This window comes from Leptonychotes weddellii, chromosome 6 (genome assembly GCF_054177405.1).
Source record: "Leptonychotes weddellii isolate Sample4059 chromosome 6, ASM5417740v2, whole genome shotgun sequence".
NCBI lineage: Eukaryota > Metazoa > Chordata > Mammalia > Carnivora > Phocidae > Leptonychotes > Leptonychotes weddellii.
Genome location: NC_138374.1, coordinates 112,334,074 through 112,362,036, shown reverse-complemented (window position 1 = coordinate 112,362,036; position 27,963 = coordinate 112,334,074). Strand labels below are relative to the sequence as shown.

General features: G+C 36.1%; 1 protein-coding gene and 1 long non-coding RNA gene across 4 annotated transcripts in view; one reads left to right on the top strand and one right to left on the bottom strand.

Moving 5' to 3' along the window:
- Window positions 1-27,963, bottom strand: part of CAMSAP2 (calmodulin regulated spectrin associated protein family member 2) — a 111,765-nt gene continuing 83,802 nt past the window's right edge. For 2 of the 3 annotated variants that reach the window (XM_081823047.1, XM_031035788.2), the window contains 13 exons: window positions 25,444-25,585; window positions 25,004-25,143; window positions 18,207-18,300; window positions 16,506-16,599; window positions 13,506-13,585; window positions 13,149-13,218; window positions 10,537-12,754; window positions 8,275-8,411; window positions 7,594-7,814; window positions 6,501-6,600; window positions 5,653-5,768; window positions 3,587-3,705; window positions 1-2,945 (listed from right to left, as the gene is read on the bottom strand). In XM_081823047.1, coding sequence (XP_081679173.1) covers window positions 2,640-2,945; window positions 3,587-3,705; window positions 5,653-5,768; window positions 6,501-6,600; window positions 7,594-7,814; window positions 8,275-8,411; window positions 10,537-12,754; window positions 13,149-13,218; window positions 13,506-13,585; window positions 16,506-16,599; window positions 18,207-18,300; window positions 25,004-25,143; window positions 25,444-25,585 — 3,837 coding nt within the window. In that variant the 3' untranslated portion in view covers window positions 1-2,639. The remainder of the gene's footprint in view (window positions 2,946-3,586; window positions 3,706-5,652; window positions 5,769-6,500; window positions 6,601-7,593; window positions 7,815-8,274; window positions 8,412-10,536; window positions 12,755-13,148; window positions 13,219-13,505; window positions 13,586-16,505; window positions 16,600-18,206; window positions 18,301-25,003; window positions 25,144-25,443; window positions 25,586-27,963) is intronic. The other variant, XM_006740486.3, reaches the window with a different exon arrangement.
- On the top strand, window positions 16,593-24,878 carry LOC145722004 (uncharacterized). Its single transcript, XR_014146044.1, has 3 exons — window positions 16,593-16,719; window positions 18,194-18,335; window positions 24,599-24,878. It is a non-coding gene; the product is annotated as an uncharacterized LOC145722004 (long non-coding RNA).

Genomic DNA, 27,963 nt, shown 5'->3' with positions numbered 1-27,963 from the left:
TTTGGTGCCATGCTTTTATTCAAATGAAAGGGGAAAAACTACACTGTACCAGGAAATAGCAAATATGACAGTATTTTACAGCACAGCATCTTAAAAAAACCTGTAAGCAATGCTCTAGAGTGGACAGGTAAGCACACCATACACTGTACATTGCCCAACAGTGTCCATGAAACCTTAATTAAAAAGCTGAACTTGGCTTTAAACAGCCAAATAAAAACTGAAACAGTCATTCTAAAACAAAATTCAAAAGTCAAGAGGAATTGAAAGCTTTCCAAAGCTGCATCAAACAGAATTTGACAGGCTACACTGGAAACCCTGACAAGTGTTTGGCAAACTTAAACTGAATCATCATCATCATAATTTGACCTCTAACAATGAAAGCACCAGTGTGTTTCAATAAGGTTGATGGAAATCTCCAGACTTTATGAAATGCCATAATTTTCATTTGTATAATTTTTAAAACATAATTTTTTTAAAAAGCTGTACCATAATAAAAAAAAATCTGCAGACTTAAAGAAATATATCCATATTCCTTCTATATTAATAAAGTAAAATATTATTCTGAGAGCAATGAACTTCTGTGGCAATGTTCACATTCTACCTTTAGACATTATGGACATTCATTGTTGGACACACATAAATTTAAGAAGAAAGGGTGGTCCTACTTAGCTTTATATAGTTCCTCCATTGTCTTGCAGCCAATTTTAAAAAATTTAATGGCCAAGTAATATCACAAAGAAGATTGATTTGGTAAGGGAAATTTGATTGAAAAGAACAAATTTAGTAATGTAAAGTGCTTATTAATTCTCCCTTTGACTATTATTTACCGTATTTCAATTAGATTTACTATTTTTTTAAACTAGGCTTAATCTAAACATGTATCTGGCAATCATTTCCTTCTGTGATAGAAACTGTTGTCTGAAAGGTAAAATGTGCAAGTCCCCATTCTTAATATTCATATATTATATACACAATATGTATACACTTAAAATATAAGAGTTACATATCCTGGTCTCTTACATGCAAACAGTAGGTCACAAATAGTTTTGAGCTACACATATATCTTGCACAGGTATTGGAAAAAAATCTGTGAAATTTTTTTTTACAGTTTTAACAAATATACATAAATATAAGAACATAAATTACAGTAAAATATTGACAGCATTTGAGAAAATGTTGATAACCCAGATGCACTGATGCCTAAAGGCCTTATAATAATAGAAAAGTACGGTTCAGGGACATCTCATTCCTATTCTCTTTTAAAATAAGTAAATACATCATATGATATTAGTTATTTCTCTAAACAACTCAATTAGAGAAATGTATATATTTTAGTCTCTACTTCCCACGAAAGAAAACCAACCCTCTATCTCATTTATGATACAATACTGTCTCTCCCCTCTACGTGTACACAGTTGTCACAACACTGAAACATAACAGGGTCACATAATCATTCAAGTCTTTTCCTGAGAATGAAGTTTTTCCCCAACTAACCCTCTGATACATTGTTAAAGGAACAAAGATCATGTAGAGAAGATTTCAAGTGTGTACTTTAAGCTGTTCCACTTGAAAAGGATAAAAAAAGAAAAACTCAATATAAGTAAAATAATGTGAAGCTATTTTAAAATTAAAATGTAGCCCTTTGTACATGTTTAAAAATTCTAAATATAATTTTTGTATCAGTTATAAATATAATGTAAGGACCTCTTGAGAACTTGTGGCAGGAAGTCTTACATCTTCAGATTGAAAGACTACTCTCAAAGTGTCCTTCACTTCTGCCAGCTTATAAAGTGACTTACTTTAAAAGAGATAGAAATCCTTTTTTGTTAAAAGAACAATCTAAATTATTCTGAGTTGGCCAGAAGTGGTGTAAAAACAGCACTGATTTAATCAGCAACTTCTTAGAACATATTCTTGGTTAAGCTCATATGGTTTAAAGCGAACCTACTAGCAGCTCTTTACAATACCTCCTCTTATTTAATAGAGAAATGTTAATACTTGAGTGAATAATAAATACAGAATTGTAAATACTTAGAATAATTCTTGCAAATGCTCTAACACCATTAAAACATGAGGGTTATTGTAAAACTAAACACTAGTGTTTGTCTTAGCATCATAAGAAAGGTGCGAGTTACCTCTGAAGGCGCATTTCCTACGCTCGTGATCTCCACATGAAACAAAATACAAAAGGTATCTTAGATTAAACCCCCAGGAGAGAAAAACAGAAAAATAAACCATCTGAAGACAAGAACGTACATTAAAAAGTTAAAAAAAAAAAAAAAAAACAACAAATAAAACACATAATTTGTAATCTTAGCCATATTTCAACCATAAGTCCAACTAGTGTCCATGAGAATTCAGTGCTTCAGTGTGTCTACTATCAAGCAGGTGAACCCGATGACACAAATCTCCATTTGTGAATCAGAACATTTCCTTCATCACTTGGACTTACCACCTATGTGAGAATCTTCTGCACTCCAAAATACTGTGGCTTACATTCCAGTTGTTCATGACAACAGAGCTTAATGTTCAGTTTCAATTAATAAAAGTTTTGTTGGCAATCAGAAAGATTTTCTATAGGCAGGAAAGATGAAGTGCAAATTTACCACGAATGTTCTGAAGCAAGTATTTCCCAACTCCTATGCTTTAGTGGGTAGAAGTTTTTTGGGTGTTACTGGTCTCTTGGTCTGCCATAAATGACTATGAATGGTAATCGCATCAACACTGGCAGATAAAGTTTTAGCAGGTATGTGGCTAAACTGTTTCCTGTCAGAATTATATTTGTACAGTCCCTCAATCATTTTTTTACTGATAGATTTAGGGCCTATCCCAGTCAGTTTATTAATTTCTTCAGTTTCTGGGCAGTAAGTATACAAAGACCTGAATTGGCAGCCTGAATCCCGGAACAAGATTAAGAAGTTGTTGGCATCTGACTTCTCCATTTCCTTCAGAATAAAACAGAAAACAAAAAACAAAAAAAAACAATAAAAACTCTTAAACATTTCACTGTATAAAATTTATATAATTGTTTTACCCCTATCTTGGTCAAATATTATGACATGATTTAAAATATAAATTCTGAAGAACTAAAAATGTATATTATAAAAGCAAAATACACTATAATTAACAATGTATGTGAACACTTCACTTCTGAGGTTCTGTTGGCTCTGTGTGGATATTATTATCGTTCAGGAAGATATGAAATATCTGCTAAATCTTGATCTTAGTCAAACAACACTAACAAACCAGGCACTGATTATCAACTTTGCAATACAGCCTCCTTTTAAAAAAGGAAAATTACGTTACTTACATTTACGAAACATGAACAAGTAGCTCTGGGCAAGAAAAGAACTTATAATTTTATATTATTATCTAAGTCTATCCTAGTCTTAATTAAGTCAGTCCTCTAAAACCCCATTTGAAAGTGAACTAACTCAATCTAAAGTTAAAACATAGCTACAGATCTTTTATATACTGTTGAAATCCTAGGAGGAGATGAAGGGTATTTTCTCTTGAATTGGTAGCAGAGAAGACTCCCACAATTTTAGAATACTGCCAAATTTAATTTTCATGCAAACATACTTACCTCCAGTATTTTTTTCTTCTGACCTTCATTTACTTTTCCAGCCAAACAGCAATGAGCTAAAGCATTTTGTATTATGTGCTTATTGGATTTTGCACTGGGTTCTTTGTAGAGCTTTGGTCCTGTGGTAACAATTTAGCAGCAAAATAAAAATACCATTCCTAAGTCAGAAATACTACTGTTTAAATGATGTAATTGTTCCTATATTGAGGAAACACTAACAAAAAATCAAAATCTGTGCCTAAAGGCATCTGAGTGGCTGTACTCCAATTGGAACATTGTTTTATCCACACAGGGAGACATCTTAAGGACCTTGCCAAGGCTGCTCTGAGACAGTAGCGCTAGAAATCAGACAGGTCGTAATTGCCACACTGCTTCACCTTCTTTCTCAAGTCTGCTACGGTTACTGGTGAATTTAAAGCAGAATGGGCCCATGAGTAATTATAGATTTAAAAAGACAAGAAAAAGCTTCATCTTCTTCTTCATCCACATACCTGAGTTTTTTAAGCATTTGTTTTCTTTTTTTTTTAATAAAGATTTTATTTATTTATTTGACAGACAGCACAAGCAGGGGGAGCGGCAGGCAGAGGCAGAGGGAGAAGCAGGCTCCCCACTGAGCAGGGAGCCCGACGCGGGGCTCGATCCCAGGACCCCGGGATCATGACCTGAGCCGAAGGCAGACGCTTAACCATCTGAGCCACCCAGGCGCCCCATAAGCATTTGTTTTCTTTAACCAATTCTACTCCTCGGTCTGCAAAGCAACGGAAGTACCTTCTGCCATTTTCCTGGAAGATTCCTACTAGTAAGGGTAGTAGAGTACAGACTCCCTACTTCAGACTGACTCACCTCTGTCCCGGAAGGCAAGGACTGTCCTTACCCTTCGTAGTGAGCTGAGAAACCAGCCCTGATTGGCAGCATTTATGTCTTTCTGTGATATAAATCACTCCTACCATGGCTACTATCAAGCTACCAATGGTTCTGCAGCTGGCGTAATTCCTGAAAGTTGAACAGTTTCAAGAGCCCTATGGTAGGAGCTAGCCCAGCACACCACTGCCACTGTGTAGCTCTAGGTTTGAAATAGTGCCTGGCAAATATGCTTGTTAAGTGAACTTACATAGAGAAGCAGAGGGAAAAACAAGGATATACCATCCAATTCCTGGCATTAAAGGCTGTCCCACTGGCTACAGGAGTGAAGTACACATGGGAAGTCAGCAAGTGCTAACCTCCTTAGGCCTTCATGGGGCTTCCATTTCTAGTGGGTCACATGTGGACGGAGGCAGTCTCCACTGCCCCCTGCTCTCCCCCTGCACATTCTCCTATGCCTTTCCACTTTAGATCCCAGTGGCTGCTCACGTTTCTTCTCATTTTCTCTCCTGCTTCATTTCTTTTCAAGTGTCTTACATTCTGTTCAATTTGCTTTTGTTTCAGTAATGCCTACCCAAATAAAGGCTGGAAGAGGATCAGATGTGAGGCTGGATGCCTTCCCGGATCCAATGCATTCTTATCTTTTAGAGCCCCTTCATACTTTGTCGTTGTTGTTTTTAGTAGGCTCTATGCCCAACATGGGGGTCAAACTCACAACCCCTAGATCAAGAGACAGAGCCTGCTAGGTGCCCCCATCCCAGCTTAATACATTTTAAAGATGCACAACTCTAGATACCTGAAATCCCAATGTTAGAGAGGCCTTTGTGGATTCTAGCCTTTTCTCAGTACTCAGAACCTATGTATTGCTGATAGAACCTCTCTAAAACTTCTTTAGACCCAAACCAGAACACAGATATGGTCAGCATCTTAAAAAAAGAAGTAGAGGGATGAGGTGTAAGTGGTACTGCTAATTTTGTTTAGAAACTGATCTCAATTCATCTGGGACAAGTCACTGCCTCCCTAAGTGCAACCGTATCACAGAAACTGACCTCCCTGAAAGGAATCATCTGCACTCTGTGTTCTTGATCAGACTCCCCCGTGTCTAGACCAAGAGAAGAGCCCATGAAACTTTCATTAGGATAGCCTGTATTTGTTCTCATGACTGTGTTAAATTAAAATGTCTCCCCAAAAATACAGACCCTGACCTGTGTATTCTGTTCCAGAAGCCACTGAAGAAGTTGTTGATGCATTTTCCCAGTCCTTCTCCCCGTTTCGACTGCCGCAACGACTTGGAGACAAGAAGCCTTCTACAGACTCGGATCTAAATGGTAAATAAAACATTTTTTATGTCTCAAACAGAAGACTATTTGGGGGTCAGAAGGGATATATGTGAAAGTACCAACCAAAATCAACCTAGAAGCTTAAAAATCAAAAGCTGGTGTAGCTGCCTTATTCCAGCTATACATCCAAGTGCCTGGACGCAACGGGCACTCCGTACGTACCTGCTCACTGAGAGGATCAGTGTTTTCCCACGTGAAAACTGGCAATTACTGCAACAGGATGGTGATACAAAGATCACAGCTCAGAACTCATGCCTGTCACTACACACATTCTCTTTCTATATGGGTATTAGAGTGTGACATAATGAAACAGAACTTCAGTTTCTAATCTACATCCAAGAGAGACAGTACAAAAGGGATTTTTCCCAAGTTAGGCAGCCTACTTTGGAATTATTCTGGGGGGGAAAGTAGAGAGGCTGGCACTTATATAGATGATGTGCTATTTCTGCACACTATGATTTTACCACAACCATGTCAGCAATTACTGTTAATGTTTTATAGTTTATAAAAAGTATCTTATCAATGTCAGTAATCATAAAAGATAAAGAACAGTCAAATATGAATAGCCTCTTTATACATAAACTTATTTTAACAGAAACACAAACAGTCCCAGTCAGCAAAACTATAAAAATTTGTTATTCATTCATTATAAAATACAACATAATTGCTGGAAACATTCTTTTCTGTGAAAAATGTTCACATTATGGATTTACCTTGGTGTCCTCTTGCCTGAATGCACACTCTCGTTATCACCTGTGTTCAGTGATGCCAAAGAAAGGCTAGAGACTGAAAAAACACGATAAATTCGTGATCCTGAATAAAAACAAAATTAGAAATTTAAAAGGAGCAACTAGAAAAGAGTCTGTTCATTAGATAACACCAGCATATGAAAACTGAGCTTCTGTAGTTTCTTTTTTTTTTACTTTTACTCTAAACACATAGTATGCTTGCATGCATATATGCACAATTTATTTAAAATTAGCAGTGTACCTACTTTTAAGAAATAATGATAAAACTAATTGCTGTTAGGATTTATTCCAAAAGGAAAGTGGTTAATATGAGACACTGATATTGTAACTGTAAGAAAAAAGTTAACAAAAGAAATTAACAAAAAGAATAAAATATATTTAGGAATATTTAATTCCTATGTGGGAAATTAATTTACTAATTTTAGCCAGTACTAGGTATCAAAAAATTCTGTTGGCTAGAAAAGGCAGAGTTCTCTTTAAACAGTCAATGTTATATTATTTTTCCTCAGTTTTAAAGTAACTATGGGAATTTTCTAAAGTTTTCCATGGGGTTTAGTTTTAATAAAATATATATTTTTTTAAAAAGTGAGTATGTGTGCTGAATTTTAGGATACGTTCTCTCAACTCCAAAAATTATAGATTTGGACATTTGACCATTTCTGTCTTAAAGGAGGGACTCATGAACCCTTGCTTTTATATTCCTTATTATACCAATGTGTTTATGTATTTCCGTGCATACAATGTTTATCCTTAAATGGACAAGTATGGAAATGGTATTAACAATTCAGAGAGATTATATCTGAGGGCAGAGTTCCCTGATAGGTTAGTATTTATACTGGATGCTTTAGCACTCACACTGGCTCTACTGAATATATGCATGCACACATAACACACTTAAGTCATAAAAAACATTTGCTCATTTTGGTTTTACAAATTAGGAGCATGCATCATCTCAAATTGTGTATCCAATTTAGCATACCAAAGCACAGTCGAGTTAGTATGACAAACCAGGCTGGTGTTTTTTTATGAACAGACTCTTCATAATAAGCTGTGTTACCTGGAGGACCTTTTATTGGTGTTTTGGGAGACTCGATATGATCTCTGTGAATAGATTTTGGGCGCTGTTTTTTTTGTTTTGCTATTTGAGGACGGGGTTTAATTACTGTATCCATGTCTTCCATTAGTTTCAGTTGTTTTCGCCTCATATACTCCTGTCTGATAAATTCTCTGCGCGCTTTCTCATCTTCCTTCTTCTGACGCTCTTCCTCAGTTTTACGCCTAAGAAACCAAATGGTTGAATTTCTTATTCTGCACACTAAAGAGGGAGTATGGCTTTGATGCGAGAAGGGAGAATTATTACATTTCAGCACCTTGGGAAAAAATGGTTTGTTTAAAATACGCTTGAGATAATTTAGATCATTAAAATACACATAAACATACCATTAGTAAATGACTGCTTTTAAAAAATATGTGTGTAAAAACCAGTGAAGTTTTTTTAAATTAATGTTTCTGGAGAACATTACTTTGAAATGCCTCAAACTTAGGATAAAAATGTACAAGCGACCAATACTTTGGGAAAATAAATTAACTTGTAAAGAGCACCAGAAATCAGCATTAATTCAGTTGTCTCCATACGCTGCAAACGTCTGAACAAGCTGTTAAGTATCCCTGAGAAAGCACAGCCCAGCTGCATACCCTCAGCACTCAGATCCAGGGCCGGCACGGCCCTAGCCTTTACCTCGTTTCCTCTTTCTTATGCTCCATCTCTGCTTCCAGCTGCTGTTTCCGAAGCTGAGTCTCCTTCTCCCTCCGCAGTCGTTTCTCCAGCAAAGCTGCCCGTTTCATTGCCATATCATTTTCTGCTTTTTGGTCATCCTAAGCATGGATTTCATTGAAAAACGTGTAATGTTGTGTGCACCAATATTCTCATTTTCAATTGTGGTCACATTTATAACTGAAAATTCAAACTATCTAGTCATCCTTATTCCAATCCCACCGTATGTGGACATGTTCCAGAAATTATGAAGGAAGAAGTGAATCAGGGGCGCCTGGGTGGCTCAGTCGGTTAAGTGTCTGCCTTCAGCTCAGGTCACTCAGTGGGGAGTCTGCTTCTCCCTCTGACCCTCCCCCCCACCCTTGTGCGCTCTCTCAAATATTTTTTTTAAAAAAGGTGAATTAAAGTGGTAACAGTTCTATCAACTACCAAAGGACACTTAAACTTACTTAATAACATGTTTACAAAACCTAGGAAGTTTGCAAAGAACAACCGTAATGAGGAAAAAAAAAAGGGGGTGGAGGTTTTTTTTAAAACTCTAATAAATAACTTAAAAGCAGGGAGTTTTCCCTCAATTTTAAAAATTGCATTCAAACTAGGGCACCTGGCTGGCTCAATCGGAAGAGCACACGACTCTTGATCTTAGCGTCATGAGTTTGAGCCCCATGTTAGGTGTGGAGATTACTTAAAAATAAAATCTTTTTAAAAATTGCATTAAAAATTGTATTTAAAATACATGCTCAATAAAGAAAACTCAAGTAAAAGTACCCAAAAATTAGCTATATGGTTATATCACATAAATGAAACCACTGCCACATGACAGAATGGACATGAAGGTACAGATATGCTGCCTGTTTCACCCTGAAGGATTCTCTCCCTTCCGTTTTCCTTTCTCTGCAAGGAACAGAGGTAGCCAGGGTCTCTAAAATTAGTAAACTGTATCTACTCATGTCTACAGTAGCATTCTATTAAAAATTAGTCATTTTACATGGCTAAGAGACTAAACATGACTCACGTTCAAATTTCTAAACTTTAAAAGGGGCTAAAGGGCAATCACCCTGAGAACAACTTTAAAATAAGTTACAAATTTCCAATATTAAATGAGCAAAAGTAAAACTAGCGATTGTAATCACTTCAGTATTCTTAGGTTCTTATTCCAGTAGGACTGCTGTTTTTATTTAAAATCTTAAATTATAAACTGATGCTGTTGAGTGTTTTTTTCCTCTGTATTCCAAATTGTGGAGCTAGACAGGATCAGAGATGATCTTTAGTTCCTTAATTAAAAAAAGAAACAAGAGTAACACATCCACATGTTTCTGATTATTAAAAAAATATTCTTTCCTATAGGTAATTTGGAAAATACAGGAAAACAAAGATGAAGAAATGGGTAATTAGGAGAAAAATTTAAAAATACTAAGCTCTTGTTTTTCTAATACCTATGATAAATTTTAAGATCTTGACCATCAAAAGGTGATATTGTTCAATATTTGTGTTGGCTGGCTACAGTATGTTGTATACAATATCAATACTGAGATTAGGAGTCATATGCTAGACCTTTATCCAATGCTTTTAAAAGGAGCTATTTCTGTTCAAACTATATATGTTACTTTTAAATGTTTCACCTTGTAAGATTATGTCTGGTCAATTTTTTAAAAAGATTTTTAAGATTTTTATTTTTATTTATTTGTCAGAGAGCAAGCACAAGCAGGGGGAGTGGCAGGCAGAGGGAGGAGGAGGGTCCCTGTGATGCAGGACTCGATCCCAGGACCCTGGAATCATGACCTGAGCCAAAGGCAGACACTTAACCAACTGAGCTACCCAGGCATCCCTTAAAAAATTTTTTAACAAAACACAAAAGGAAAGAAAATTTAAAAAAAACTAAAATATTCTTACATGCAATGCCAAATTATGTGCTTTTTACAAACTGACAACTCTTGGAAGAGATCCAAATAGCTTAACATTTTTTTAAAAGGCTTTTGTAAAAGCAAGCAAGAGAGGCAGAGGAACAAAAACAGCATATCTAAACATGTACCATGACCTTGGTGAAAGGAAGACTGTTCAGTGTGCTTGGATGTTACTACAGTCCACCAAGGGGAGCCCCAAAATATATTTCAGGGTTAGTGGCAGGCTTGTAACAAAAGGGACTACTTTTAAAAGATGTAAGCACATCAACTAAAACCAAACCCATCTAATGATGATGCCCAAAACGATGAAGATTAGTATTACCTTAAAAAAGAATCCACAGCATACTTTCTGGTCATCATCAAATTGTTCTTTATCACTTTCTCCATCATATTTTTCAACAGATACATCAGCCTTTTCAGGAGGTTTCAGATCTGAGAGGGAAACTTCAATCAGGTTAACATTTTTAGGAGCAGCAGGTGGGAAAACAGGTTTAGGAGGAGGCTCTGCAGGCAGGTTCAGCTGGTCCTCATTTGGCGTCAGTCGGATGGTCTCTGTGATAGGCTGGGACAGGACTTCAGAAACTGTTGACTCAAGAGGCCTCATCTCCTTTTCTTCTGGGTTATGTACATGCTGTCCCGCGGGCCCTTTGGATTCCAGTTCTTCCTTTTTAACTTCTTCCTTTTTAACTTCTTCCTTAGGTTTGGATTCCTTTAACTGAGGCTCTCCATCATCCCCAAAACATACAAATGACCTAGTCTGAATAGGAACCTGACTTGGTGAAAACCTCCGTAACCGAGGAAGACTATCCACAGACCTAGGGGGCGTCAGCGTTCGATTCAAAGGTGTTATTTTTAATTCATTTGGCCTAGGAGTCCTTTGATTTTTAACAGAAAAAGATGTGCTCTTCCTATTGGAAGACTGTGGGGATGGATGGGTAGGACGGGGGGCATCTGACGAGAAGGGTGCAATGGCTGACGACAGGCCTGCCTGCCTGGAAGGTTTAAAATCTCGGATCTGTTTTTGTGGAGAGGGCTGAGGAGGTGAAATCACCCAGGACTGCTGCTCCCTCATCTGCATTAACATCTCCTGCTGAAGTGACAAGCGCTGCATTTCTTGTTGTAGAAAATGGAGAGATGAATTTAACTTTTCAATGGACTTTGTATATTCTAAGATCTCTCCCTCATTTAAAGTCTCCTCCGAGGGGCTTGCCAGGTTCCACTGCTTCTCTGGATCAATGGGTGTGGTTGGAGACTTCAGCCATTTGGCTTGAGGATTCTCCATGCTTTCCTTCAGATCCGCCAGAGACTTACTCCTCTGTCCATTAGCCTTTTGTGAATCCTTTTCTTTTGCGCGATCGGTATACACTTTCTCATCTTCTGCACCGGCTGCTTCCTCTCGAAGAGGGGAAATGCCATCCCCTCTCTTTTTCACCACAGTAAGAAATGCCGTCCTTCCCATCTTCTGCCTCTGCTTAGTGAAAGCAGCCTCCATCTTCTTCTTCTGGGCTTCTATAGCACGCCTTTTTTCTTCCAGTTTCATCCTGAGATGCACCATTTCAGAGGCCAACAGCTGGGTAGTGTCCCGGCCTTGTGGAAGGCCTGTTTCTTCTGGAATTTGTCCCCAAGCAACCACGTGCGGAATATTAAGTTCAGAGCCTTCTGGTGTAGTTTTCTGAGAACTGCTCCCGCTACTTTTCCCATCAGTATGATTCAGTTTCCTGAACTTCTGTTCAGCAAAGCTGGTCATTTTAACTCCGGAACTAGAAGAAGCACTGCTACCTGGTTGAGACTTGGTACTTACAGTACTTGGACAAGGACTCAAAGCTTCTCTGGGGTTGCTGGTTCGAATATCATAATCCTGAAGAAATTTAGATGCGTCGTCCATGTCAGAGTCTAAGCTTACAGTATAATCTCTCAAAGAAGAATCTTCATCCATGGTTTCAGGGATATCTTCTGAAGGAACATGAATTCCAGTGTCTACTTCAGTATTATCAGTTATGGGACTCAAGGCACCTTTTGTATCAGTTACGTTATCAGGACTAGACTGATTTAGCTTGATGTTTGAATTTAGGATACTCATTTCCTGGTTATGAAGAAAGAAGCCATTAGCAATGTGGTCTGGCTGAGATGTATGGGGAGATTTTTCAGTATCATGAATTATTTGTAATGCTTCTTCAATGCTTGGTGTCTCGATCTGATTGCCAAACTCATCTAGAAGTACTCTATTTTGTAAAGCTCCATTTGGAAGCTTATAATGAATATTCTCATTGGAATTTAGTTCATTTGTATTAAGGGGCGTGTAAGATTTGAGGCCACTGTGAGAGTCTATATTAAGTTCTTCTTCAATGCTTTCTGCTTCCTCTTCTCCATTTACTGGCTTAAAGGACAAGTTTTTCCTAATATTTTTAGATACACGATTATTGTTCAGAGTAAGTCCTTCATTACTAATAGAACGAGTGATTCCTCGGTTTGGAGTGGATCTGTGTACAGTATTTTCTTTATCAAAAGAAATATCAAATGAAACTCCATGCACTGATGATCTACAAAACATTTAAAGAAAAAAAATCCTTAAACACACCCAGAAAAGAAATGATTTGATACCCTTTAACAATTATTTAAAATTATACTTCCTTTCTTTTCCCATTTCTCATAATCCTATTGTGCTCAAGGTAAGTGTGGGTTACTGGGCTACCTTTAACATTTAGCCCCTTTGAACTCTCAGTCATCTGCCTACATTGCCCTTTTCAAAGTGAGGTACTAATTGCAAGTTGGCTATCAACAAAACAGAGAGAAAGAATTAGCATTTCTTTCTTTTTTTTAATTACTGAAGTATAGTTGACCATGTTATATTAGTTGCAGGTGTACAATATAGCGATCCAATAAATAGCATTTATTGATAATGTGAATATACTAAAAATAATTCCCTTTGTTTACCTTTTCTCTTTGGGCCATGTCCCTATGAAACCATCAACATAGGACATAGATGAAGACCTTCTAATTCCTCCTTCAAATGCGAAAAAGAAAAAGTCATTGAAAGTATGTAAAAAATTTTAACTTACAGCTTAACAGATTTCAAATATTTCAGGATTCATTAAGAGCACTAAAAAGTAAGTAGGTGGGATATATGGAGAAATAGAGATCATTTTATTAAGAAAAGCAAGCACAGAGAAACAAATCAACCTTTTAGTGTATATATTAACACTTTTCCAAAAAAAAAAAAGACTAGATATTTTTATTTACATTTATTCTCAATCATTTCCCAGTTAACCTAGGTTTTTTCAAAAATACTACCTGAAGCTGAAGAATGAGCTTGGGAGCGTGAATGTCTAGAAGGCAAATGATGAGAGTGTGTAAATGCAGCTCCTTCCCCACTGCAATGTAGAATAAATTAAAAATGTTTTAATATGTTCTAGTTCTTTAATATAAACTTTACACAGAATGGCTGAAATTAGAAACAACATTATCACCTCTGACTCTGCATCCTAAATTAAAAAAAAAAAAAGGAAACACATTGTTTAAACCAAACATGGCTGTTAGTATATGTATCTCTATGTATTTTATATCTTTTAGTCAAAGAGCCTGAAATATTTTCATATACACCTCAATGGCCTTGTGAGATAAGATACAGCATATTATTTTCATTTTACAAATAGAAAAACAAATGAGTAAGTTAAATGAAAGTCATCAGCTGGAAATATTTAAGTCTCTAGAAACTACAGGTATAATAAACCCTTGTAAAAGATCCTGACAGCCTCCCTGCTCACGGACCTGTGTCTGTACATCTCTAACAGTTACATCAAAATTAATATTAATATATTGAGCTGCACCTTGAAGACCTCAATGCCTATAAAGATAGGAAGCTGTCCTATTTCTTAATTCGACCCCATTCAAATTAATTCAGGGGATGAGGTAGTCTATTTCTCCAATTATCATGACATGTGGCCCAAATTTAATTTTTCTCCAAGTTTAAAGTCTGTTGTAGCCAACCTTATAGTCAAGTGCAGAAGTTACACGTCCCAACCCCTAATCAATTGAGAATAAATTGGGGAACAGGATGTTATGTAGTGACTTCTGTAGTCCCCCTTCAAATGACATTATCTTTTGGCTATTGTAAACTGAGAACATGAACAAGTCAACCAAAAAGTGCAAATGAAACAATATTGTGTTCTTACTATTTAATGAAAGCTTAATCAGTGAGCTTTTCTAAAGGCAACAATACCTGGAAAACTTGCATAACATTGTCTCCAAAGCAAATGCTTATCTGCTTCCGTGTGCCTTTTGCCCCGAAACTGCACATATTTTCTCTCAGAGGACTATCAGGAAATACTCACCTGCCCCCTATCATGTTTGTTTCTGTTATCCCTCCCTCTAACATCACTGCCCCTGTTTCTACTCTCCCTTACATCTATGATAGGAGGCTAATCCTGAAGATACACAAGTTAGTAATTAAAATATATTCACTCTCTTCTTCTCCAGATAATGGCTAAAGTGTTTTAAATTCCTATGAATTGCCTCACTTTCACATCTGCATAGAAAATTCTGATCTAGTGTAACTGCTGAGCAGGTTAGTGGTCAAGTGTGTGGATTAGCTGCTACAAATGTTTTTTGCTTTGCCTGTCTTCTTCCTTTGTTTTCCCCTCACAACTTCATTAGGGTCATTCACATTTGTACATGTGACTGCATTATTCTCAGGAAAAGTGGAAACTTTTGACTCCTTCCTGAAAAGTTCTACAATGGGAGAGCTCCAGTGGACCACGTGGGGACTTACAGAAATGAGAGGATTAGTAGGATCCTAGAATGACAGCTACACAGTGTCTCTTCAAGGAAAAGAATTTAGACATCCATCTGCTAGGAAAAATGAGTAAGGGCAGCCACTGAGATATCTGAGAAACAGAAAAGAGACGAGTCTTCCAGAGGGCCGTAAGACATTTTCCACTGTCAGAAATGTGAAGACGGTCCAACTAAGGTTCCTAAAAATAGTAATTTTGGGATAATCTAGCCTCAAAGCAGGAAGTTTCAGAGATTTTAAAGATTTAATAGTACAAGAGTCATAACCTAGAATACTGAATGTTTTCTAAATTTTCAAGGAAGGAAATGTCACTATATAATCAACCCAGGGAAACACCAAGAAAATTAATGTGTAGAAAAAAGTTTCCTGTAGGAAAAAATATGGAGAAGCTCCTAGATCAGCAATATCCTAACTTAACCTCTTTTTGTAAAATCTCAGGCATAGTTACAGAATAGAAAACTTAATGGACATAGTAAGACAATCCATAGTAGTAAATCAGAGGGTAGGGAAGGAAAATGCTTTCTTAATCTGTAGGAAGGACTTTAGAGACATCAGCCAGTCCAGAGGTAAGAAGCCCTACAGAGGCAGTAAGAGTACCGAAAGGGTTCTGTCAAGGTTCCAGTTTTACATCTCCTCATTAGCACCCACTTGAGAGAGAAAACTTCTTAAATGTGTGAAGTGGGTGACAGCTCAGTACAAGTTCATATTTTTATGTTAAGCCAAGAATTCATAAAGTACTTTCAATTGCTTGTTCATCATTTTTAAAATGTAGTTTTAATGGATCTGCTTGGATTTCTGAAACGCTGCAAAATGTAACAATTTTAAACTTAAAAAAACAGATAAATTAGGAGTCCAAAGTCAATATAAATTTTAGGTTCTAATAAATACACATAAAAGACTACTTATAGGATCTGCTGAAAAACATTTTTAAACAAACTCATGTGTCTATCATATGTTTGGGTCAGAAGTCAGGATTATCCTGATAGTAAATTTTTACTTTGCTCTCAATTCAGTTCCTGATATATAAAGAACATCAAACATAAAGATTCAGTATTACAATAAACATTCTATTGTGATCGTTGTTTAGCTACAGTAACCAGCAAACAAAACAGCAAGGGAAGCTACCCCAAAGATTAAAAAAATAAAAAAATTTAAAAACCCAAATAGAAATTTAAAATTCCCCCCACCCCAAGGCCTATCATTTAAGCAGTTCTCAATGATAAACAAGTTTTACAGCAAAAATTTGGTTTTAAGTTGGTTATTTGAACCTCAGAATGTATTCTCCCACTTTTGAGTGTGATTCATTAAAGCCTATTTATGAAACATTCTTTTCTGTGTAAATTCAATTACATTTAAGTTAAAACAAGCTGTAATACATGCTGTAAGCTAGTTAAAACTTAGTTCAAAGTCCAACTGAAATTTTAAAAACTAATGAAATTTTATTTTGATTTCATTAGCAAATGGACTAGAAACAGTGAAAATGAAGTCATTCTGGACTCTACCTTGAAGTGAAGTCAGAACTACACGAACTGTCCAAGATGTTTGTTTTGGCTGCATTCAAGACAGGAATTGAAGGCATATCGTTCACAGGTTCAGCTACAGTAAAAGAAAAAAGCCTCAAAATTATGTATTTAGCATGTTTCTACCATTATTTCAAGAACTTCCATTTTCCTATTGTAGCATATTGAGAATTTTCTTCTTAAATAATTTTCAAAGGTAAAATTTAAAACTCTTCAAGTTCTCGCTTAAAAAATTGATTAAGGCTAACTGGGGGGAAGGAAGTCGGGGGAGGCCTAACATAAAAAATACAGATATTTAAAAATAAATCTGAGTGTCTAATTTTGCTAAAGCTTTCATAGAACTTCAGTTACATATGGTAATTTTTGTTTCTTTATGAAATAGTTGATATTCTGGTAGTCAATTAAGAGAGACAGAATTTCACTGGTCAATAATTAAACCCCCTGTAGAGTTCATGTTTTTGTAAATAACTCTGGGGAAGACTCCATTTACGTTTTGCCTTTGAGACCTAATGTAATAGCTGTTGAATATTTTGAATAGTGGGCTTCACAGATAAAAATCACAGAACACAGTGTAAGTGAAAATTCTGTATTAACTGTAAAAAGTTGTACAAATATTGTTTATGATAATTACTGAAGACACCTGTCCTTATTACATGGCCTTAGGGAAGGATCTTAACTTCTTTGTAGGTACTTTGATACATAATGGTTCAATAATCAGAATCTGCCCTAAGCAGCTTAGAGATGGAACAGATGAAATACTCTTTATTGCATAGTTCACAGAATTTTGCCTGAGATGCAGTGGGCACGCTGGAAGCAAGCTCATTCTACTCACTACGGTGACATGCCTTTCTCTTGACTACATATTTTTTCCTCCTTCCTGATCTTTTTCTTTTAATTTTTTTGATAGGGAGGAGACAGAGGAGAAATAAGGGTAATGGTGAGAAAAATACCAAAATTTGGAGCCAAGGAAAGCAGCTAAGTAGTTGGGAAGCACAATAATCATGTTTTGTGTTTGGCAGGACAGCCATCAGCAGCAGAAAGAACTGGTCCTGTAGTTATGCTAGAAGAAAAGTTCTTTAGTGGAGCTAAACTTATAATTTAAAATCCTTTTTCCCCAAGAGAAATAAACCTTTGGTTTCATAATGGAAGCAAAGGAAAATTTGTTTTAGAGAAAATGCAGGAAGATTTTTTGTTCTTTATTTCTAGGGATCTTTACAGTGACCCCTTTATTTTTTAGTTTTCTTATGTGCAATCAATAGATCATGATATATAATAATCATAAAACATACCGGACTTAAAAATATATATATAAACCTTTTTATGGTTTAATGGTCAATTCAAATTGTAGGTTAAAGCCAAGACATCATTTAAGTGGATTCTGGGTAGGAATATTAAAAACTCAGCATCTAACAGGGAATAAAAGCTAGAGATGGGGGTAAAAGATGCAAAGAGAAGAAAGTAGGCCAAGAGTTAAAGCTAAAAATTCCACAACATAAGGCTTCAAATTCAGAGCTGTTCTCTCCTACATCATCTCATAGAGAATTTAGTAGCTTTAAATATTAAAATATTCAGAATTTATCAAGGCTAATAGCTGTTTTATAACAATAGGATTCCCTCGAACAGAATAACCAGGGGAGGTTAGATAAACTCTCCATTTTGTTTGTTCCCAGGAACACCTACTACCTCCTTGTGGACGAACGACACGAGGCTGCACAAACGAGGGCTTCACAACTTCAAACCACCAGAAGAGCTCTGCCATGAACACCAAGTAATTACTCTACGTAAGAGAGTTAAGAAAAGGAGAAAAATCAGGTAAGATTTGACCAGAAAGTAATGATAAATACAATTTTATTGTTTTACCTATTAAAATATAGGTTTAAATCTCATTCCTTCATTGGAGTATATCTAATCTAGGCTATTAAATCTGGGATAGAATATTAATGCTTATAGGTAAAATTTATAACAGCTATTCAAAACCTCTTTGCTGCTTTTCTCTATATTTCCAGAACAGTAGTCCAATTTATGTGGCAGGCATGGGTACCTCTAACTGTAGAACTCTGAGATAACGTATAAGGCACTCTTCGTCCAAAGTCAATACAATACAAACAACTTAAACAGCCTCTGACGCTCTGAAGAGTGGCTATCATTTAAAAAAAAAACAAAACAAAACTCTTCCCAGATCCCTAGAAATTTCTCCAAAACTTAATCAGGTATCCATGTGCTTGATGATGCTAAACTCAACTGTAATCCAGGCACTAAATATAACAGAAAGACTCTACATCATTATGGCTAATTAATAATTTTGAAATGTACATACAGAAGCATTATACAATTTAATATATCAACCTAACTTTGAAAAGTTACTAGTAAGTTAACAATGTCCTTTGCCTTTTGATTTATATTTGAAAATGTGAGTAATTTTTAAAATATCTTAAAATTATAAGAAAAGACTGAGGGTCCTCAAAAGCACATTTCTAAAACAAGCTTATATTTTAGGATCATATATCATAAAAGCTATAAACATGAAGAATTACTTTAATTGTAGGCATCTGGTAAGTTTAAAAATTAACACTATACAAAATCTGCTTTATAATTATTTAAAATAATATACCTTTAAATTTGGCATCTAATAAATTATCAAATTAATATTTAATGAGGTTTTATTTCATATTAAATTTTAGTTTTGAAAATTATCATTGGAAATAAGGGTGTTTTCCAATACCATGCCTTCCTCCTGTTTTGTTGTTGTTGTTGTTGTTTTAAGATTTATTTATTTTAGAGAGTGAGCTATAGGTGAGTAAGGGCAGAGGGAAAGAATCTCAAGCAGACTCCCTGCTGAGCGAGGAGCTGCCCAGGGGCTCAATCTCACAACCCTGAGATGATGACTTCAGCCAAAATCAAGAGCTGGATACTAAAACAACTGAGCGACCCAGGTGCCCCACTCCTACCTGTTAATTATGAATAATCCTCAGAGCTCTATATACTCTCATTTAGAGTTCATCTACTCTGTTTTCTCATATTTAAGCTGGTAACTTTCAGATATTCATCTTTTACCTCATAGTTCGAGAAGGCTAATTTGTATGTAGAAAAGAGACAAATCAAGGGTAACTCAGGTTTTTGTCTTCAGCAACTGATGGTACCATTTAATGAAATGGGAAAGATTGGAATAAATAGGTAGTGGAAGGAATCCTGAGTTAATAGCTTTGAGATATTCATTAGACACTTAAGTGGACTGCCTCTGTTCAAATCTCCCAAATGAAAAACAAAACAAAACCACTCAGTAAGTTTCTCCTCACTCCCACCTTCTTACCTCTTCATAAACTTCTCTAAGGTAGGCCTATGCTAACAATCTCCTTTCAGCCTTCTGGCGCTCTCATCCACTCCAGTCTGGCATATAGGGCACATCATTCCTCCAAAACAGCACTTGCTCAAGTCACCTATGTAAGTCATTTGTTGCTAAATCAAACACATTTTTCAGTCTTCATCTTACTTGACCTCTCAGCAGCATGTGAAACTCCTGATGTCTCCCCTCAGTGAAAACTGCCATCCATGCTCATCAGCTACCAAATGACTCCCAAATGTATTAACTGTACTTACATATGCACTGGCCAAGAGAGGGTTTTCTCTTGGCTATCTCAAAGGCACCTCAAATGTCTGGAATTGAACTAGTGATCTTCCCCACAAATCTGACCTTATTCCAGTTTTACCTCACTGAATGGCATCACTATCCCAATGTGCAACCATCAAGAATGCCTCCTACTTTCTCCCTCCCCCTATCCAGTTCATCACCAAAACCTGCAAATTTTGCATCCTGAATATTTCTGGAATCCACCCACTTCTCTCCATCTTCATCATAATTACTGATTCAAACTGTTTCCATTTCTTGTTTAGAACACAATAGCTTTTTATTTGACTACTAGGCCAAACAAAAATTTCAAAATGTAGTACCCCTCCCCCCACTTCCACTGCTTTTGGGAAATGGACTATGGGCTACAAGAGGGTAGAGGGTACATAATTGGGTTCCTTTTTAATTTTAATTTCTCCAGTTTCCTTTAATACCACATTCTCCAGAGTTCCTCATTTTACCCATCAGACTATTATGTTAGAAGGACAAAGCTCATGGTCATCATTTTATCTTCAGATTTTTTTTTTAAGATTTTATTTATTTATTTGTCAGAGAGAGAGAGACAATGACCATACAAGCAGGGGGAGCAGGCAGAGGGAGAAGCAGGCTCCCCGCTGAGCAGGGAGCCCGATGCGGAACTCAATCCCAGGACCCTGGGATCATGACCTGAGCTGAAGGCAGACACTTAACTGACTGAGCCACCCAGGCATCCCATGTATCTTCAGCTTTGTTGTTGTTGTTTTTTAAGATTTTATTTATTTATTTGACAGCGAGAGAGGGAACACAAGCAGGGGGAGTGGGAGAGGGAGAAGCAGACTCCCCGCCGAGCAGGGAGCCGGAGATGCAGGGCTCGATCCCAGGACTCCGGGATCATGACCTGAGCCGAAGGCAGACGCTTAATGACTGGGCCACCCAGGCACCCCTATCTTCAGTTTTTAAAACAGTGCCTGGTACGTAATAGATGACCAATACATACTTAATTGAATGAATGTATAAATGAATGAATAAATGTGTAACAAAAAAGATCAGTTGGCAAAATACCACACTGTTGACAAGGAGGGAATAATCTCTGGTAATAAGATCATCATGATTTATAATTTTTCTTTATACTTACCTCCAGAGGATATTTTCTAAAGCCAAAGTATAAAATTATATTTAAAGTATTGGTCCTAGGTTCCACTCTACTAGTATAGTTAACTGAAAGCTGTCTATATCTTTTGGAAAAATACTAACACTCAACTAAATATTTTAAGGACATATCACTGAACATGAGAGAAATGCAAATCAAAACCACAATGCGATATTACTTCACAACTGTTAGAATGGTTATCATCAAAAAGATAAGGGTAACAAGTGTTGGCAAGGATGTGGAGAAAAGAGGACCCTTGTACATTGTTGGTGGGAATATAAACTGGTACAGCCACTATGGAAAACAGTATGGCAATTCCTCAAAAAAATTAAAAATAGAACTACCATATGGATCCAGCAATTCCACTTTTTGAAAACAGGATTGAAGAGAAATGTGCATTCCTGTGTTCACTGCAGCATTATTCACAATAGCCAAGATACATATGGAAACAGCCCAAATGTCTGTCAATAGATGAATGGATAGAGAAGATGTGGTGCATATATACAGTGGAATATTATTCAGCCATGAGAAAAAAGGAAATCCTGCCATTGCAACAACACTGATGGACCATGAGGGCATTAGCTAAGTAAAATAAGTCAAAGACAAATTCTGTAGGATTACACTTATATGTGAAATCTAAAAAAACTGAACTCATAGAAACAGAGAATAGAGTGGTATTTACCAGGGACTGGAAGGCTGAGGAAATGGGGAGATTTTGGTCAAGGGGTAAAAACTTCCAGTTATAAGTGAATAACTGGGAATCCAATGATTATAGTTAATGAGATACTGTATTGTATACTCAAAAGTTGCTGAAAGAGTAGATCACCACAAAAAAGAAATGGTAAATATGTGATATGACAGAGGTGTCAGCTAATCCTTGGTGGTAAAATCACTTTGCATGCTTTAAACTAATACAACGTTGTATGTCAATTATATCCAATAAAGCTGGAAAAAAATACTTTGGTAAGATACTAAGTTTGGCCACAAGATGTCAGCATAGTAAGAGATAGTGTTCCCAAGTAACCAAAGCTTATAAAGATCATTTCTTTCTGAATTTATGATGATGAAACAGCAATAAATCTGTTACCATATTCTAGCCATGATACCAAATAAATTTCATTTAAAAGCTTTCTTTCCTTTTAGTTAAGACAGTCATGCAACTATATATTAACATTCTTAAATAATGTAAACAATGCAGAAGAATACATATATACAGAACATGGAATATAAAGAATGCTTCAACTACTCTCCCCCAAATCCTAATATCACACTCAGAAGAAACCACTGTTAACAGTTTTGTGTTTATCCTTCTAATTAACCTTTTTCTATGCAAAGATTTGCGTACAAATAGAAAAAAATTGTTTTTAATATATAAATTACATCATGCTATAATTGTTGCTACCCACTTTCTTCACTTAATAACATCTTGGAGAGCTTTCCGGATCAGTAAAAAATACCTACACCTTCTTCCTTTAAACAGCTTGACGATATTACAAAAATACTTTGTGTCCCTCCTAAGATGAACTGTTTCCAACTATTAGTCTTAAAATATTCAATGGAAGTCAAAGTTGTGGTTCTAATAATTTAATAAATAATACAGAAAGTGACCAAAGCCGTTTCTGTAGACAGTTACCTATTTTTTTTCTTAATCCCCTTTACTTTACCCATCCTTCTACCCACCTCCCTCTGGCAACCTACTAGTTTGTTCTCTGTATTTAAGAGTCTGTTTTTGTTTTTTTAATTTGTCTCTCTTTTTGTTCGTTCACTTGTTTTGTTTCTTAAATTCCACATATGAGTGAAGTCATATGTCTTTCTCTGACTGGTTTCACTTAGCACTATACCCTCTAGGTCTATCCATGCTGTTACAAATGGCAAGATCTCATTTTTTTTTTATGGCTGAGTAATATTTGTGTGTGTGTATGTGTGTGTGTGTGTATACACCACATCTTTATCCATTCATCTGTAAGATGGACAATGGGTTGCTTCCATATCTTGGCTATTGTAAATAATGCTGCAATAAACATAGGGGTGCACTTATCTTTTCAAATTTGTGTTTTCATTTTCTTTGGGTAAATACCCAAAGTGGAATTACTGAATTCTATTTTTAATTTTTTGAGGAACCTCTATACTGTTTTCCATAGTGGCTTATCAGTTTGCATTCCCACCAACAGTGCACAAGGGTTCCTTTTTCTCCATATCTTCACCAACACTTTTATTTCTTTTCTTTTTTACCCTAGCCATTTTGACAGGTGTATCTGTCAGTTATCTATTTTAAATATGCCTGATTTAAGAAAATGTCTTTATATGTAGATCATGCTCAGACTAAGTCAATCTAAACATCAGGGCTACATATTATTATTTGGAATTCCAAGGTAAGCAACTTAAACCAATGTACTCGATCTTACGTCTCAATGTATTTAATGAAATGAATTCTTCAAGATTACAGAGGTAATATTTAAATTTTTTAAAAGGCAAGTGCCAGAACAGGCATTAACAAGATATATATGGAAATAGTTATTTCCTATCTTCCATTTTGATAAAAATGGCAAGGTAGAACCTTCAAAATAAATGAATGTTTTTCTTCTGATGTGTCAGGTAGTGGGGAGTGGGCCCATTTTGGGTCAATAGGAATAGTGGCTCATTTTGGAAAGGCCTTTACCTTTCGCTCTTTCTTCTACCTGTGTTGATCCAGAAATGGGTGAAAGAAAAAGAGATCATAAAGTAAGAATGTCAAGAACCACGAGGCACTAGTATCATGGTAAGAGGGGTCCATTAGCAGTTTCTATTGAAGTTGGTATTGGAACTGTGAATAGAATGATACAAAGTTATTCCTCTCAGCCAGACTTAAAAAAATCTATTATAAGATTATCCATCCTTAAAACCCTAAAGCAGAACTGGTAAACTTTAGGCAGGTCTGTAAGAGATATGAAGGAACTTTGTAGCTATGAGCTGCTGGGAATACCAAGGTACTATGTCACATCACAAAATTCTGGAACAAGCGGCTGCTTCTTAACTTGCAGCTCAGAAGCAGTTACGCATGACACATGTCTCTCTTCACCACTACAAAGTAAGTTCCACCAGCACATGGAACTTACCAACACGGGATGTTGGTTTTGTTCACTTAATTATCCCAACCATCCCAAACACTACTAGGTGCTCAATAACTATTTCTTGAAAGAACGCAGTGAGCAGTGGCCTACAGCTCACAGACAGTGTGTGGTATTCTGAAGCAAGGGGACAAATTCATGAAATTGAATTCCTTTTTAAAAGGTTCATTTCCAGACTATTTTAACATTTTCCTATCCCTTTGTCTTTCCCTAGGTTTTGTCTCAAGTCCTGGGACCTTAAGGATTCCTTCTTCCCACATTCCACAGGCCTGTTGAATGCTGAAAGTGACCAGAACTTCCGTTATGCTCCCAGCATACTATCACAGCATCTAAGATTCAGAAACATGTAGTGGCTTATCCTCTATTTTGCTAACTTTAGGACAACAGGTCAGTTTTGTACCACAACTTTTAAGTTTAGTTTTGTCTTGTAAAAGAAACCTGTAGCTAACAGTGCGTTAAAACCTAAAATAAGCAGAAAAATAAAACTTTTTCCAAAAGTTCTTTTGACTGATATTACAGTTAATTTGTAAACTTATAGTGACTATGCCATGTATTTATCTAGTTATATTTTTTTTTCAAAAACCTCAAAACAAAACAAAAACACCAAGAATTAATTTACCTTTATGGATGAAGCAGCATACAGCATATCTTCCAGGGTGAAATGGCAACACTGGTTCAAATATTCTTGGCAAAATTCTTGAATCAGCTGCAGATTATACAGGCTATCAGCCAAAGACATGGTTTCTTTCAAACAAATATCTTCAAATAGGAAAAGAGCAAGGTGATGACTGTGGGTTAATTTGATAATATACATTTCATATCTAATTTTATAGTTAGTGGCTTAGTACAAATACACAATTACGTGGAATCTGTTTTACAAGCACATACAAATAAATATAGGGGCTGCTACACAGAAAGCCTTAGCACTGCTTTATTAAACTATCTTCCTCAGGATTATATATAAATTTTTTTTAAGCCTTCATTACTTATTAAATACTGTTGTCTCAATACTTGTCACCATCTGTCTAAATCCCAGAAATATTTCACTGGAACACTTACCCTCTAATCTGACAACACCAGGACAGTAAAAATGAATAAGAGCAGCTAAAGCACAGCCATCTGTACCATCTTTCAACAAATTTTCTACCAATGGAATGCAGGGCAGTTGCTTGAGCAATGTCTGCTCCTTCCTATAACGAGCCTACAATATAAAAAAAAAAAGAGAGAGATGAAAATAAATACTAAACAATATACAGGAAAAAAATAGCACTGCAGATTCTAATGTACCAGTAATATACACCAAGAGAAATGAGAATTATTCAGCAACATCCTTCTTTTCTAAATAATACTAGACATTACCAAAGTAAAATACAGAGCAACAGCATTATAGTTTCAAAGTACTTAATATAACATTATATTGCCAATTTACATGACCTTTAGGCTAAATATTTAAATATAAAAGCATCACAAAATAGATTCTGAACATTCTGTATCCAAATCATCAGTTATGTTCTTTTGTAGATAATAAAATTCATTTATTTTAATGTTGGACTTAATTTAGACCACAAGTTCTTAAATGCGAAGAGCAAGAGTACTACTAGAGCATAAAGAATTATAAGAGTTCTCAAAACTGGGGAGCAGGTATAAGAATATGATACTATTCTTACAGGAAATTTGGCAATAAGAAACATCACTTTGAGGAACTAGACTATCGCCAAAATATTCTGGTTTGGTATTTGAATGTTAAGATAACGTAAATAAAATGTAACAACTTTGAAACTGAAAAAACCAACCCAACTGAGGTTTCATTCACCAATAACAGAGCATATACAAGGATTTCTGCTCCCCCTCAGAAAAACAGAAGAAATCTTTGTTTTTTAAAGACTGCTTGGTGTGACTGGATACAAATTTGTAAGACAGTTCTCTAAAAATGAGACATGCTCTTAAGTCAGACTACCTGGGTTCAAATCCTGGTTCTGCCACTTACTAGTTCTGTGATATTGGACAAATTACTTAAACTCTCATTTCTCAGTTTCCCCATCTGTAAAATGGGGATAATAATAGTACCTACTTGATAGGACCACTGAAGGATGAAGTAAGGTGCTAAGCCCACTGCTGGGGACATAGTAAGCAATAACTAAAGGTTTGTCTGTTTTTAGCTGTCAGCTCTCCCAAAGCCAAGAAAATAAAGCTGAAGACTTAATGAAAATGCATACTGAAGTATTTTATTAGAAAAATTTATTATTATATTGGTTACTAGTATTTAAAGTTTTTTTAAAGTAACCAAAACTAATTTTTCTTCTAACTCCATCTGAACTGGTTATCTATATTTTATAATTAAAATATAATTATGAGGGGTGCCTGGGTGGCTCAGTCGTTAAGTGTCCGCCTTCGGCTCAGGTCATGATCCCAGGATCCTGGGATTGAGCCCCGCATTGGGCTCCCTGCTCCGCGAGAAGCCTGCTTCTCCCTCTCCCACTCCCCCTGCTTGTGTTCCCTCTCTTGCTGTGTCTCTGTCAAATAAATAAAATCTTTAAAAATATATATATATAATTATGAAATAAAATACTTTTGTGAGAATAAAAACAGAAAAATAATTTACTGAAAGGGAACATTTATGATTTGGTGGTGAGCTTAAACTTCCTTTAAATGATATCCCTCAGAAAAGTATATGCATTAATGAAGAAAGAAATATTTATTCCTAGTTCTCTTTGGCTACCCAAGAACAAGATTCATGGAACATTTTTTTCCTCTTGAAATACTCAGAGAGCTTGTTCTTTTTATTTTTTTATTTATTTAATTTTATTTTATTTTTTAAGATTTTATTTATTTGCGAGAGGGAGAATGAGAGACAGAGAGCATGAGAGGGAGGAGGGTCAGAGGGAGAAGCAGACTCCCTGCCGAGCAGGGAGCCCGATGCGGGACTCGATCCCAGGACTCCAGGATCATGACCTGAGCCGAAGGCAGTCGCTTAACCAACTGAGCCACCCAGGCGCCCGAGCTTGTTCTTTTTAATCAGTGCACACTAGACATATGTATTTAATGGTATGTTCCAAACTCAAGAGTACCTATATTCAAAAAAAATTACGTACACACACTATATAAATTCTTTAACTGATTACTGATTTTAATATCCTTAGAAACCTTCCTCACTTTGCTGCTAGTAGAGTTTAAAATTCAACCATGAAAAAAGAGCAGAGAAGAAGGGAAGGGTGAGAAAGAAGAAATCAACCAGTAGCATCTTCTAGCCTTAAGTTACCCTTCTCACATTTAGTAAGCCACAGTTCTAGATCCTTACACTCCTTTCTCTGGCCAGCTAGAAACAAAATAGTCTCCCTCTTAGAAATCCTCTAACTTGGCTGGCTGGGCTCATTCCCAAACTCCCAGATCTCTAGGAGTAGCCTGTTTTCAGCCTATAATCTGAACTGGACTGAGTTGAGTGCCCAGGGTCATGGAATAAAAAACTGAATTGTGATTTGTCCTACTGCTCTCTGCCAAGTAGCACTTCTATACAAGGCACACACACATACACAGAGCCTTATAAGGCTTTAGCAATAAATGTAGATGGTTTAGAATAGA